We start from the raw sequence: 12,968 nt of genomic DNA on the forward strand, positions 1-12,968 counted from the left end.
CCAGCGCGCGGGGCACCACGTGGTTTCGCGGCCGCCCGGCTCCCACTGCCCGCGCACCGGGTGGCCCGGTCGCCGCCGCCGCCGCTGCCGCCGCTGCCGCCGCTTCCGCCGCCGCCCCCGGCCCGACGTGGCGCCGCCGCCCGGGCCCGACGCTCGCGGCGCAGCCAATGGCGGCGTCTCCCGGGCGCGGGGCGCGGCCTCCCGCCGCCAGGGGGCGCCGCTGCGGGCTCAGCCCAGCCGCCACCGTCGCCGGTCGCCGAGGGAAGCTGCGAGCGAGCGCCAGGCCTCGCCGCCGCCTCCGCGCCCCGCCGCCCGCGTCCCGCCCGGCCGGCGCGCGTCCCGCAGGTAGGAGGCCGGGCGCCCGGGGAGGGGCGCGCGCCGGTGACGGGCGCGGCGGGCGGGGGAGGGCGGCGGCCGGGGGCGGCGCGGGGCGGGGGGCGCGGCGGGGCCGGCGGAGCGCGCGCCCCGGGTCCGGACGGCGCCGCGCTCCCCCGCGCGCCGGGCTGGGGGCGGAGCGGCTCCTTTCCGGTGGTCGCGCCCCCAGCGCACCCTCCCCCTCCTGGCTGCGGGCGCCGGGGGTCGCGGGGCCCGGCGGCTCCCGGTGGGGGCGGCAGGAGGGGCCGCGGCGGGCTGAGCCTCGGGTGCGCGCGGGGCCCCCTCGGGGCGGGGCGGCGACTGGCGTCCGGCATTTCAGGGGGTGCGGGGCCGCGCGCTTTCGGGTTTCCCCTTCCCACCCTGGAAGGACGAAGACCTGTCAGTTCCCATTAGCGGGGATTTCCGGTTAGGGGTGGTCATCGCAGGGGTGTGGTCAGGCTGGAAGGCCCTGCGGGCCCGTGGGGCGGCGCCTGCCTCCTGATGGGGCGCGTGGATCAGGACCGGGGCCTTTCCCGGCGCCCCGACCTGGAGGGACGCGGGGGGGAACCGAGTTAGGTGCCGGAAGGGCCAGGGTCTGCTCAGACTGGACTCGGGGTGCCCACCCAGGTGACCACTGGCCACGTGGGACTGTGGAAGGCTCCAGGGTGGCTAGAGCGAATCGAGACGTGATGCCGGCTTGATTTTAAAGTCTGTTTTACGAAGACTCAGGCCGCGGGAGAACGGAGAGACCTCCTGGTCCTCCTCCTCTCCCGGGCACGTCCAGCGACGCGGCGCGCAGGTGGGGTGGGAGCGTGGGGTCGAAGTCGTGCCCCGGTCCTTTCACTTTTCTAGGGTGGCTGCTGACAATTTGAAGTGGCACGTGTGGCGGCGTCGCGTTTCCATTGGACAGCACTCCGCCGGGCGCCTCGGGAAGCTGGCCCGTGGCCTCCTGCCCTGGAGGCTCTCAAGGAATCTGCTGCCTCTTCCCCTCACCTCTGTTGAACTAATGAGCCGAATTGCTCAGTGGGGTCTTGTCCTAATTTGCACAATAATTCAAATTAATGGACAGAATTTTCTCCTTGAAAAAATGCCCCGTCAGCAGCTGTGTGCTGGAGTCGGGGCTAAGCGCACCGAGGGGTTCAGCTCCACCTAAGATGGTGCATGTCGGAGTTGAACGTTGTCGGTACCTGTGTTCTGCGGAGCCTGCTGGCTTTCCGTGTCCACCGCGTGCCCGAGGGCTCCAGCCGGCTCTGCCTTACTGTGACTCTTGCTTGTTGGGGTTGCACCCTGCCTCCACCTCCTTCCGGCTCCCCGGGTGCGGCCTGTGTTTCCTAGTAAGGGTGGTTCCTCCAACCCTGGCCCACCGTGCTAGGATTCCTGATTCTGCCAATTTGGGTGGGTTAAATATGTTGTAAGTGGAAGGAATCGATTATGATAGAATCTCTCAACTCTAGGCAGGGTTTGGACATTCCAGTAAATGAAGAAAAAGAAACAGAAGGGTGTGTGGACCAGTGGCACAAGGCTTGCAGCCCGTGGGAGGAGAGTCTGACCTCTAGGTCATCTCTAGAAGGGCTTTGCTTGGGTGGAAATACTTTTTCTCCAGAATCTTACAAGTGAATTTTTTTCCTTTTAAAGTGGGAGGTGTTTACAAATTGAGAAAAAGCTTTAGATATGACTTTTAAGGGCGGGGTGGGGGAAGAAATATTAAAATATTAATCCAGAAGTTCAAAAACGAGTGCTGGTGATAGCATGTCCATTTTAATTCTCTCTCATACAGCTCATGTGAGGTGATTTTCATGGATGTGAGGAAATGACATTAGCTATCTTTGCCAGGTTTTATCCCAAGAACTTTGCTTTTTTTTTTAAATTTTTTTTTCAGTTATAGATGGACACAATAGTTTTATTTTTTATGTAGTGGTGAGCATCGCCGAACCCAGTGCCTCACACATGCCAGGCAAGTGGGCTACCACTGGGCCCCAGCCCCAGCCCCCAAAATTTGCTTTTTAATCTTCTGAGTTTAGCAATGTGTTGTTTCATTAGTTAATATTAATGAATTTCACATGCTTCATGAGGCATCAGGAACCATGGGATGGAGTGGTATGAGAAAGGCACAGAATTTCTGTTTCACAAATACAAAAATGCAAGCTTTGTATTTTATGAAAAGACCTGGGTTTGGAGCAGGATGTTAATCTGGCCTTCTTGATGAGAAGGGGATAAGATCGTGGATATCGAAGTTGAATGTTATCATGTCACCACTCAACTCTGACCGGCCACATCACGTAGGTCCCGGTGATCCCAGGCGCATTATTTACCATGACTTCACATGAAATCTTTCTGTCCTCCTGCGGTGTTTGCAGATGGACTTTGTGGATGAGACATTGTTCCCTATGAACCTCAAAGTAGGACTGGGTGCTAGAGGAGACTTGGCAAATGTGTTATCTTTTGGAATCTTGAAATCTACTCACAGTTTCAAAGTGAACAGTTCCTGTAGCAGGAAGAACCTGGCCAAACCTTCCTGGTGGCCATTTGGCAAGCCTCCATTGTGAAGTTTTCAGTAAAAGGAGAAACAGTTTCGTGAAGTGTCCAGTTGCAACTTCACTGTTAAAGGTGGCCCAAAACATTTGATGATGTCTCACCACCTGGGCTTGTAGCCTGCTGAGCTAGGCATGAGCCTGCCGGCGCTCTGGCAAGTGTTGCAAGAGTTCCTTAGTACACTTCTGCAAGACGAGGTTGACAATAATGTTACTTTAACTACTTTTTAGTTTTGTTTTTGTTTTTTCAGTATTGCCACACCCCTAGCCCTTTTTATTTTTTATTTTTTGAGACAGGGTCTTTGTAACTTGCTGAGGGTCTTGCTAAGTTGCTGAGGCCAGCCTCCGATATTTGTGATCCTCCTGCCTCAACCGAGTTGGGGGGAATCACAGGCTTTTACTGTCTTAAGCCAAAATGTAGAGAGATGAGGCTGAGAATAGAGCTGAGCGTAGATTGGTGATCAGAATTTTTCACTTGAATCTCAGGGGTACTTTTTTTTTTGTACTAGGGACTGAACTCGGAGGCACTGTACCACTGAGCCACATCCCAGCCCTATTTTGTATTTTATTTAGAGACAGGGTCTCACTGAGTTGCTCAGCGCCTTGCTATTGCTGAGGCTGGCTGCCTCAGCCTCCCAAGCCTCCCAAGCCGCTGGGATTACAGGCATGTGCCCCAGTGCCCAATCCCAGCCCCTGCAGGGATACTTTTAAGGCAGAAATACAAACAATATTCTGGTGACCTGCTGCCTTCGCTACATGTTAGCATGTAGAATGCCTTGTGAGAAAAGCTGCTTAATATTAAACATTTTTATCTAAATGCATCATGGTCTGGGTAGGGCATATTCCCCTGGAAAGATCTATTTATCCTGACTCCCTGAGTCCACTACATTCCCAGGGAAGTCCCCTGCTTTGTCCAGGTTGCTTTAAATGACATCCGTTGATCATGTCCACGTACATATGTGTGCCTCTGCGTGTTTATTCCATTCCTCCTGAGTGGTTATAAAGTGCCCGTCTGGGGTCTGCACCCAGACCTCAGCCACCTGAGACAGGTGTGGCCCTCCTGGGTTATCTTGGGTGCTTATGGTGCAGAGCCGTGAGGTGGACAAGAGGTCAGGCTGTCTGGCTCTGACATCTGGCTCTGCCACTTTCTCCCTGTGTGAGTGGGACCTGGCCAGGTGTGCCGTTTCTCTGTGTTTCCTCACTTCTCTCTCAAGGTCATCAGCATCGAATGGCTCAGTGTACACAGAGCACCTGGCCACCGTGGCTCGGGCGCACTAGTGGTAGCTGCTGTTCCTTTAATTGTGTGGTCTTTTCCTTTTTTGGCAATACCAGGGATTGAATCAGGAGTACTCTGTCATTGAGCTACATCCCCAGACCCCCCTTTATTTATTTTATTTTTAAATTTTGGGATAGGGCTCTGCTGAGTTGCCGAGGCTGCCTCTCGCTCCCCAGTCGGTGGGCCACAGGCTGCCTCCCGCAGTGTGCCGCGGTCATGTTTTGCTCCTCTGGGTGTCTTCTGCTGATGGGAGCTAGTTTCCTGGACACGTCTGTTCCATTATTGGCGTGACCAGCTTTAGGACGCTGAGTCTCACCCGCACACACTGACTGACCTGCTGGAATTGCGATGAGATGCGGGCACCTTCTGTCCTTCCAGAGCTTCTGGGTGAGTAGCAGCCTGCGGGAGCTGAGTGACCACTGCCCCACCCTGGTCTGCCCTCGCTCTTGGGCGCTTCTTTTCTGGCACCCTCCTCTCTCGCTTTCACCAGGTTCTAGCTCAGGCCTCGGGACCTTGTGGGGCACATCTTGTTTCTGCTCGGCTGCTTCTCTCATTCTTCTGTTCAAGTGTTGACCGACCTGAACCCAGGTGCTGTTCAGACAGTACCTGAGAACACAGGACTGGCACAGGCACCTGCTGAAGGGGGTGGTGAGGGACGATGCCAGGATTCCAGAATGAAAAGAAGCCAGCTCAGCCAAGGGCTGGGAAGGGCCTTTTGGGCAGATGGAACAGCAGGCACAGTGGCTCAGAAGCCTGGAGTGCTCAAGTCACTCTAGCAGCCCATAGAAGGCCAGCGTGACGGGACCTTCACAAGTGGGCCTGGAGCAGGAGGGTGCACGGGGTGGGAGGCAGGGTCTCTGGTCATGGTGGAGAAGCCACCAAAGGATTCGAAGCAAGAGTGCAGTAACTTAGAGGTGTCTTACAGGAGCCTTCCTCCTGGTTTGGAGTGGGGTGTGTGGGGGAGGAACAGTGGAGAGGCCAGGGAGGGAGGCTGTTGAGTGGTTCCAGAAGAGGCCTGGCTCTGGCAGAGGAGGCCGCAGTGTCAGCTTTGGGAGCCCTGTGTGTGTCTTGATGGCATCTTCAGTGTGTGTGTGTTTCCTTGTAGCGCTTCTCTCTTTGTGATGGGCTGGTTGGCGGGGGAGTGGGAGGGATCCAGCGCTGCCGCCAGGCCTCTAGCTGAAGCCGCTGGCAAGTGGGCTTCCTTGCTGAAAAGGGGAGGGAGGGTGAGGTTTGAGGGGTGTTTAGGAAGAGGCCCACGTCGGGCTTGAGGTGCTGAACACGAGTCGCCGGCAGGTGTGGCATTTTGTGTGGGCTAGAGGTGGCCTTGTCCGTATCCGTGTGAAGTAGGTGGGATTTTTAGTAACTGATGTTTGGGCAACTGAGTGGCTGTTTGGGAGGGAGATTTAAAATACATGGAATTCTCCTGGATCACATCTTGCAATAAGCAGTAGACCTGATTTTAACAGTTTTAAACCATGAAACAACAAATACTAGAAGAAAACTTGGGAGAAGTAGTTTATAAAGAGTTGCTCAGGGCTGGGATTGTGGCTCAGTGGTAGAGCACTTGCCTAGTGTGTGCAGGCCCTGGGTTTGATCCTCAGCACCACATAAAAATAAAGCAAAGGTATTGTGTCCAACTACAACTAAAAAATAAAAAAAAAAAGAGTTGCTCAGTAGAGTGTTTGCCTAGCATGTGTGAAGCACTGGGTTTCATCCTCAGCACCACATAAAAAAGTAAAGATATTGTGTCCATCTGTAGTTTAAAAAAAAAAAAAATATATATATATATATATATATATATAAAATGAGTAAGTAAGGAGGATCAACTTAGGGATCCAGCCTCAGCAACTTAGGGAGTCCCTAAGCAACTCAGCAAGACCCTGTCTCTAAATAAAATATAAAAAAGGGTTAGGGGTGTGACTCAATGGTAGAGTACCCCTAGGTTCAAGACCCATACCACCACCTAAATAAATAAATAAATAGTAAAAAGTCCTATAACCAAGGCTGGGGATATAGCTCATTGGTAGAGTGCCTGTCTCACATGCACAGGCCCTGGGTTCAATCCCCAGCACCCCCCGCCCACACACATACAGTCCTACAATCAAAGCCAACAGATCTTGTGTTGGAAAAAGTACTGAATGACATCTAATAGCAACTCAGGACGTATCTTAACATGCTCATTGTGGTTGGACGTGGACTGAGGTCATGGGAGTCAGTGGAGAGGGAAGTACCAATGACTCAGGTCTGGAAAGATGCTCATGTGCCCAGCCGAGACGGAGCAGTCAGACCTGAGTGCGCTCAGACTGCCGCCCCCCTCCCTGCCGAAGGATGTGCACTTCTGATAGCTCTTTGGTGAAGTGGCGAGACAGGAGCCCAGCACAGGGTTGGCGTGCAGTGGGTGGCAAACAGCCGTCTGCCCTTTATTCTGTGGGAACCTCTGGAGAGCTACACCCATCCAGGATGCCCTGTGTGAGCGGTGGCGGGAATGAAGGCTACAGCAGAAGAGTGTCCCTCGCCCTGGGCCTGGTGAAACCGTGGCGAGGCGGTGACATGGAATACGTGTGGATGTACTGACTGGAGTGACCTCTAGGATCGGGTGCAAAACGCAGAATCCAGAACCATCTTAAAGGCCCTGGTTTCTACAAGAAAGAACATGAGCACAGAACACTTCTGACTTTTTATCTAAGATGATCGCAGCCTCAGGGAGTTGCAGAAGTGGTACATAGAGGCCCAGGAACCCTTCACCCTGCGTCCTCCATTGGTGACGTGAAACTAGCACACATTACAACCAGGAAGTCGCAGTAGGGTCAGCTGCCCACCAGACTGCAGACCGCGCTTCACCAGCACTCACCTGTGTTCTGGGCTGTGGTTCTGCACAGAGGTCTTTGTGACCAATACCAGAGTCAGACACAGAAACGTGAGGGTCGCCTTCGGCAGGAAGAGACTAGAAGCACGGATGGGCTGCCCTCAGGGAGGGCAGTGGGGTGGCCAGATGTGACAGGGCTCCTTTTCACTGTCATGTTGCAGTACTTTTAAAATAGTTTGCTAGTTCCACCTGACTGTCAGGCCTCTCAGGTAGAAGACGCGTCCGCTCTGCCTCCAGAGTTCTGCCTGGCGATGGCCTTGGGGAGTCACCAGGGGCTCCAGATGAGGCCACTGACCTCTGGGAATTGCCGGGGACTCTCGGGTAGAGGGTGGGGGAGTCTTGAAGGGGTTTTTGATAAATCCTCAGGGCTCTCCCCAGGTAGAGATGGAGCCACAGGCTGTGAGGAGGTGGTGGCCTATGAGGTGGGGCCAGACCTAGCCAGGGCTGGGACGGGAGGGTGGAGGTGCCACCAGGTGCAGTGACAGAGTGTCTGTTGACCCTACTTTATACAATTTTTTCTCACTTTAAAATTGAGGCCAAGCTAGACACTGTGGCGCACGCCTGTCATCCCAGCAGCTTGGGAGCCTGAGGCTGGAGAATCACAAGTTCAAAGCCAACCTCAGCAACTTAGCAAGACCCTGTCTCTAAATGAAATCTGAAAAAGGCTGGGTTGTGGCTCAGCGGTAGAGCGCTCACCTAGCACATGTTGCGCCCTGGGTTTGATCCTCAGCACTACATAAAAATAAATGGAATAAAGGTATTGTGTGCAACTACAACTAAAAAATAAATATTAAAAAAGGGAGGTGGGCTGAGGCTGTGACTCAGCGGTAGCACACTTGCCTGGCATGTGTGAGGCACTGGGTTCGATGCTCAGCATCATGTATAAATAAATAAAGGCCTATCAACAACAACAAAAAAAAAAATTAAAGAAATAAAAGGGCTGGGCATATGGCTCAGTGGTTAAGCCCCACTGTGGTCAATCCCTGGTAACCCACCCCCCACCAAAAAAAAAGATTTGTACAGAATGAAAAAAAAAAAATTGTAGAGAATGGTGCACTGGGGTGCAACTCAGTCATAGAGCGCTGCGTGGCCTGCACGAGGCCTTGGGATCCAAGAATCCCAGCACCAGACAGTGGTGTCAAAACCACCAAGCCAAAATAAAAAGCGCAAAAATAAAGTGGTGTATTGAAAACTGTCTTTTTTCCTGCTTTTAAAAATGGGAGGAGGAGTTATTTCACAAGTAAAACTAATCTGTGGTAGGAAAAAATAAAAATTGGAAGAGTGGCCACTTGGAACGGGGCTTGGCTGGGAGGGGTCTGAGGGGGATGCTGAGCTGTCTGGCCCGCACCTTGGTAGGAGCTTGGATGATAGGGAGTCAGTCAAAGCCACATTTACAATCTGTGTCTCTGACACTGGGCTAGAGCTCCAGGTAGAGTGCTTGCCTGGCGGGCATGAGGCCTGGGTTTCCATCCCTAGCATCCTGCAGGGGTGGGGGTAGAGGAGGTAATGGTATGTTTGCTGAGGCATTTAGGAATGAATTGTAATTGAGGTCTGCAACTTACTTTGAAATTGATCAAAATCAGGAAGTGAACTGATGGGAGGTCAGTAGGACGAGCTGATGGGTAAAGATGGGAAGATGATAAATATAACAAGATGTGAACTGTAGAATGTGGTTACTATGTGGGTACATAGTCTTCACTGTTTAAAACAGTGTTTACCGAGCCAGGCCTGGTGGTGCAGGCCTGGAATCCCAGAGGCTTAAGAGGCTCAGACCAGAGGATCAAAGGTGCAAAGCCAGCCTCAAAAACATAGTGAGGCTCTTCCTAAGCAATTTAGTGAGTCCCTGTCTCTTAAGTTTAAAAAAGAGGTGTGGATGTGGCTCAGTGGTTAAATGCCCTTGAGTTCAATCCTGTATACAAAAAGAAAAAAAAAAGTTTACTGTGTATTTGAAAATTTCCATTAAGATTTGGGGAAAATTTTTAAAATTGACCTTGAAATGGTCTGTCACATGATTATTGCCTGATAATATGTCCCTAAATCTTTTTATGTGTACTGGAGGGATGTGTTTATTGCTACTGAAAACATCTGCATCTTAATTCCTCTAATCACTTGAGTTGTCAGCTCTTTGCCCCATATACTTCATAAGAGGTCAAGGTTCAAGGTTTTCTAGCACTTTCTGGGTAAATGACTCTAAGGCTATTAACCTGGCAGATTATCACTACCCAAGAGGATCTTCTTAGCCAACAGATTTGCTTTATTAGTGAACTTCAAACTAATTCCTCACCTCAGCTGGCAGAGCTGGGAGCAGGGTGCATCAGTAGCCCAAGAGGGAGGGATAGCTGTGGTACCCTTTCTGTGCTCTGGAGTCCTTTGCTCTATTAAGTCTGTCTCTAAAGAAATTGACCCTGAGAGGGTTTGGGGTGTAGTACAGTGGTGGAGTGTGTGGGTTTATGTCCAGGATGCTATACATGCACATGATGCTGGGGATTGAACCCAGGGCCCTGCACAGGCTAGGCAATGACTGTTACTGCTGTAATGTCCCGTGTTTCTATTTGGAGCTATTTCATGTGTATACAAAGAAATACGAATATATACATAGTGCCTCCTTAAGTAACTTCATACATGGGAGTACAAGTTAAAAAAATCTTGCTGGGGGCTGGGGATGTGGCTCAAGCGGTAGCGCGCTCGGGTTCGATCCTCAGCACCACATACAAACAAAGATGTTGTGTCCACCGAAAAGAAAAAATAAATAAATATTAAAAAAAAAAAATCTTGCTGGGCATGAAGTGCACGCCTATAATCCCAGAGACTCAGAAGGCTGAGGCAGGAGGATTGCAAGTTCAAGGCAGCCTCAGCAAGTTAGCAAGGCTCTAAACAATTTAGCAAAACCCTGTCTCAAAATAAAAATAAAGGGACTGGGGCTGTAGCTCAGTGGCAGAGCACTTGTCTCGCATATGTGAGGCACTGGTTTCGATCCTCAGCACCACATAAAAGTAAACAAAATAAAGGCATGCCTTTCATCTGCAACTACAAAAAATTAAAATTAAAAAAAATAATAAAAAGAGCTGGGGATGTGGCTCAGTGGTAAAGTGCCCCAGGGTTCAATTCTGATCCCCCACCCCCCAAACTAGGGAAATGCTCAGACATATGCAGGTGGTTAGAAGTGTGGATTGGACTCCATATGCTCCCTCCTCGGGCAGCATTCATCTCTTTTTCTGGCTGTTACATTCCTCCCCTCTTACCTCCACCTTTGGCTAAACTATTCTTCTGTTCTTTTTTTATGGTACTGGGTATTGAGCCCAGGGTCACTTTTACCACTGAGCTACCTCACCAGTCCTTTTTAAACTTTTTATTTAAGACAGGGTCTCACTTAGTTGTTGAGACTGTCTTTGAACTTGTCATTCTCCTTCCTCCACCTCCCGGGTCACTAGGATTACAGGTGTGCACCACTGCCCTGCATTTGGCTAGACTATTTTTTTTTTTTTTTTTTGAGAGAGAGTGAGAAAGAGGGAGAGAGAGAGAGAATTTTAATATTTATTTTTTAGTATTTGGCGGACACAACATCTTTGTCTGTATGTGGTGCTGAGGATCGAACCCGGGCCGCAGCACGCCAGGCGGGCACGCTACCGCTTGAGCCACATCCCCAGCCCTTGGCTAGACTATTTTAAAAACTATTCCAGACATAGTGCCATTTTACTTCTGTGTTGTGGACTTTTTGAACTTTGTATTTTGGAGCATTTCAAATATACGCAAAGTGGAGAGAATAGTGTGAAGAATTCATAAATTGCTGGAGTATTTTATTTTTTGCTGAAGTATTTTAAAACAAATTCCAAACATCATGTCTTTTTCCATGAAAACATTTCAGTAAAGTATAAGATACAGATTTTTAGAACTGACAGTCTTTAAAAGATAGTAGGGACTGCCATCAGTTGTCACCCTTTGGACATTCCAACCCCCATCCTATCCTCACACTTCAAAAAAGGTAGATTTAAAACAAAACTACAAGTGCTAAGCGATAACGAAACTCGAAAATTTCAACCATGCACTTAAAGTATGGATGGAATTTCCCTTTCTGTCACCAGGTCCAAATTCATGATTTATGTGATAAGAGTCTTCTTAGCCAGGCACAGTGGTGCACACCTGTGATCCCAGTGACTAGGGAGCCAGAGGCAGGGGGATTGCAGTATTGGGGCCAGCTCGGGCAATGTGGTGAGTCCTGTCTCTTAGGTGGGGAGAAGAGGTCCTAGTATCAGGTCCTGGTCGTTCTCAGCTGGGGGTGATTGTGCGCACCTTCCCCGCTTCCCCCAGGGACATGTGGCTGTGGTGTGGGTCAAGGTGCCACAGCCATGGGTAGAGGCTGGAGTCCTGCCAGCTGGCATCCTGAAATGCGCAGGACACGCCACCAATAAGCAGTCACCTGGCCAGGGTGCTGAGGGTGGAGGCCCTGGTGCAGGAGGCCGGGAGGAGTCTCTTCACGGCGCTTCTCCCTGACTCGGGCTCTGCTCAGTGAGCATTGGTCACTGGGCAACATGGACACAGGTCATCGCTAGTCAGTATGGGGTTGAAGGAAACTGACTATCCAGAAGTTCCAGCTGAAGTCATTTTAGGTCACCGTCCTATCAGTGGTGATCAGCGGGACTCTTTCAGAGTTTGTGTGGCAAAATAAGCAGATGGTTTAGAGTCTGCTTGCGAGGAAGCCAGGCGCCCTGGGAGGCACGCGGACGATAGAGCTTTTTCCTTTCTCGAGAGCTTCCAGAAGCAAGGCAGAGGGACGGGCTGTTCCAGTGCCATGGACACTGAGGACAGACGACACACCACGCCTGCAGCTGGGGGGAGGGAGGGAGCAAAATGACCTTCCATGGAGCCCAGTTGGAGGGACAGACAGGCTCTGCACAGCTGGGCAGCCTGGAAGAGAATGGAAACTGCTCGTGGGGGGCCAGACCACTGGGGCCCCAGACCTAGGAGCGGGGCGGGCGTGTCTGCAGTCACCCTGCGACCAGGCCTGCAGTCAGGGGTCTGAGGGGACCCAGGAGTCTGGCGTCTGATGTAACTGCGTGCCTTGTTTCTTTCCAGATTGTTCACTTAGAAAGTGGATGTGTGGGATAACATGTCCAGTGTGTCCGAGGAGAGAAGGAAAAGGCAGCAGAACATTAAGGAAGGACTGCAGTTCATACAGTAAGCACCAGGTTCAGTCTGGGTGTGCGTCACCTGCTGCGGCCTTTCGTAGGGGGCCTGACACTGAGAGCAGTTCCCTCACGTGACCAGGTCCCGTTGCCCTGGGCTAGAGGTGACACACCTGCCAGTGTGCCTTCCCTTCCTGTTTGCGGTTTTTGGATCTCACTGTTGCCAAGTCTTGGGGTTGAAGTCCTTCCTCTCCCCAGAACTGAAGAACTTGAATTTGTTCTCATCAGAACGGTTCTGATGAATGAAAAAGTGACTGAAGTAAACATCTGTCACCACAGAGGGCTTTCACCACCAGACGTTCCTGTTAGGAGGTGCCTCGGTGACAGACAGCCCTCGGTTGGGTGGACGTGTCCAGGCAGAAGGGCCTCTTTGTTCCCTCCTGGGAAGGAGACATTGTCCTCTGTACTGCACTAAATTGGATCAGATAGTGTTAGTGGCCTGTTCTATTTTTAACCTTTTTGGCATTTGAAGAATTAGGCCTTCTTTTAATAGAAGTAGATTTGAAAGAAAAGTGCTGTGCTTAAGGAAGCGCTAGGAATAGTTGGGATTTTTGCTTCATGGCTGCAGGCTCGGCGGGCACTGGCGGTGAAGAGGTGTCTTCAGATGTGCTTTGCACCAGCGGAAGCAGTTTTAAGATAACTCTGTCTGAACAAATTCCTATGGGAGCCTGATAATTACAATTGATTTGTTTCTTTTTAGGTCGCCGCTGTCATACCCAGGAACCCAGGAACAATATGCGGTAATGACCCTGGGAGGG

General features: G+C 51.4%; 1 protein-coding gene across 2 annotated transcripts in view; it reads left to right on the plus strand.

Moving 5' to 3' along the window:
- The first annotated feature begins 249 nt into the window (after window positions 1-249).
- Zc3h7a (zinc finger CCCH-type containing 7A) overlaps window positions 250-12,968 on the plus strand; it is a 34,717-nt gene continuing 21,998 nt past the window's right edge. The window contains exons 1-3 of one of the 2 annotated variants that reach the window (XM_077106136.1): window positions 250-345; window positions 12,101-12,202; window positions 12,911-12,950. In XM_077106136.1, the coding sequence (XP_076962251.1) occupies window positions 12,135-12,202; window positions 12,911-12,950 (108 nt within the window). In that variant the 5' untranslated portion in view covers window positions 250-345; window positions 12,101-12,134. Of the gene's footprint in view, window positions 346-12,100; window positions 12,203-12,910; window positions 12,951-12,968 lie in introns of those variants that run through there. The other variant, XM_077106137.1, reaches the window with a different exon arrangement.

Source organism: Callospermophilus lateralis, chromosome 19, assembly GCF_048772815.1.
Source record: "Callospermophilus lateralis isolate mCalLat2 chromosome 19, mCalLat2.hap1, whole genome shotgun sequence".
Classification (NCBI taxonomy): domain Eukaryota; kingdom Metazoa; phylum Chordata; class Mammalia; order Rodentia; family Sciuridae; genus Callospermophilus; species Callospermophilus lateralis.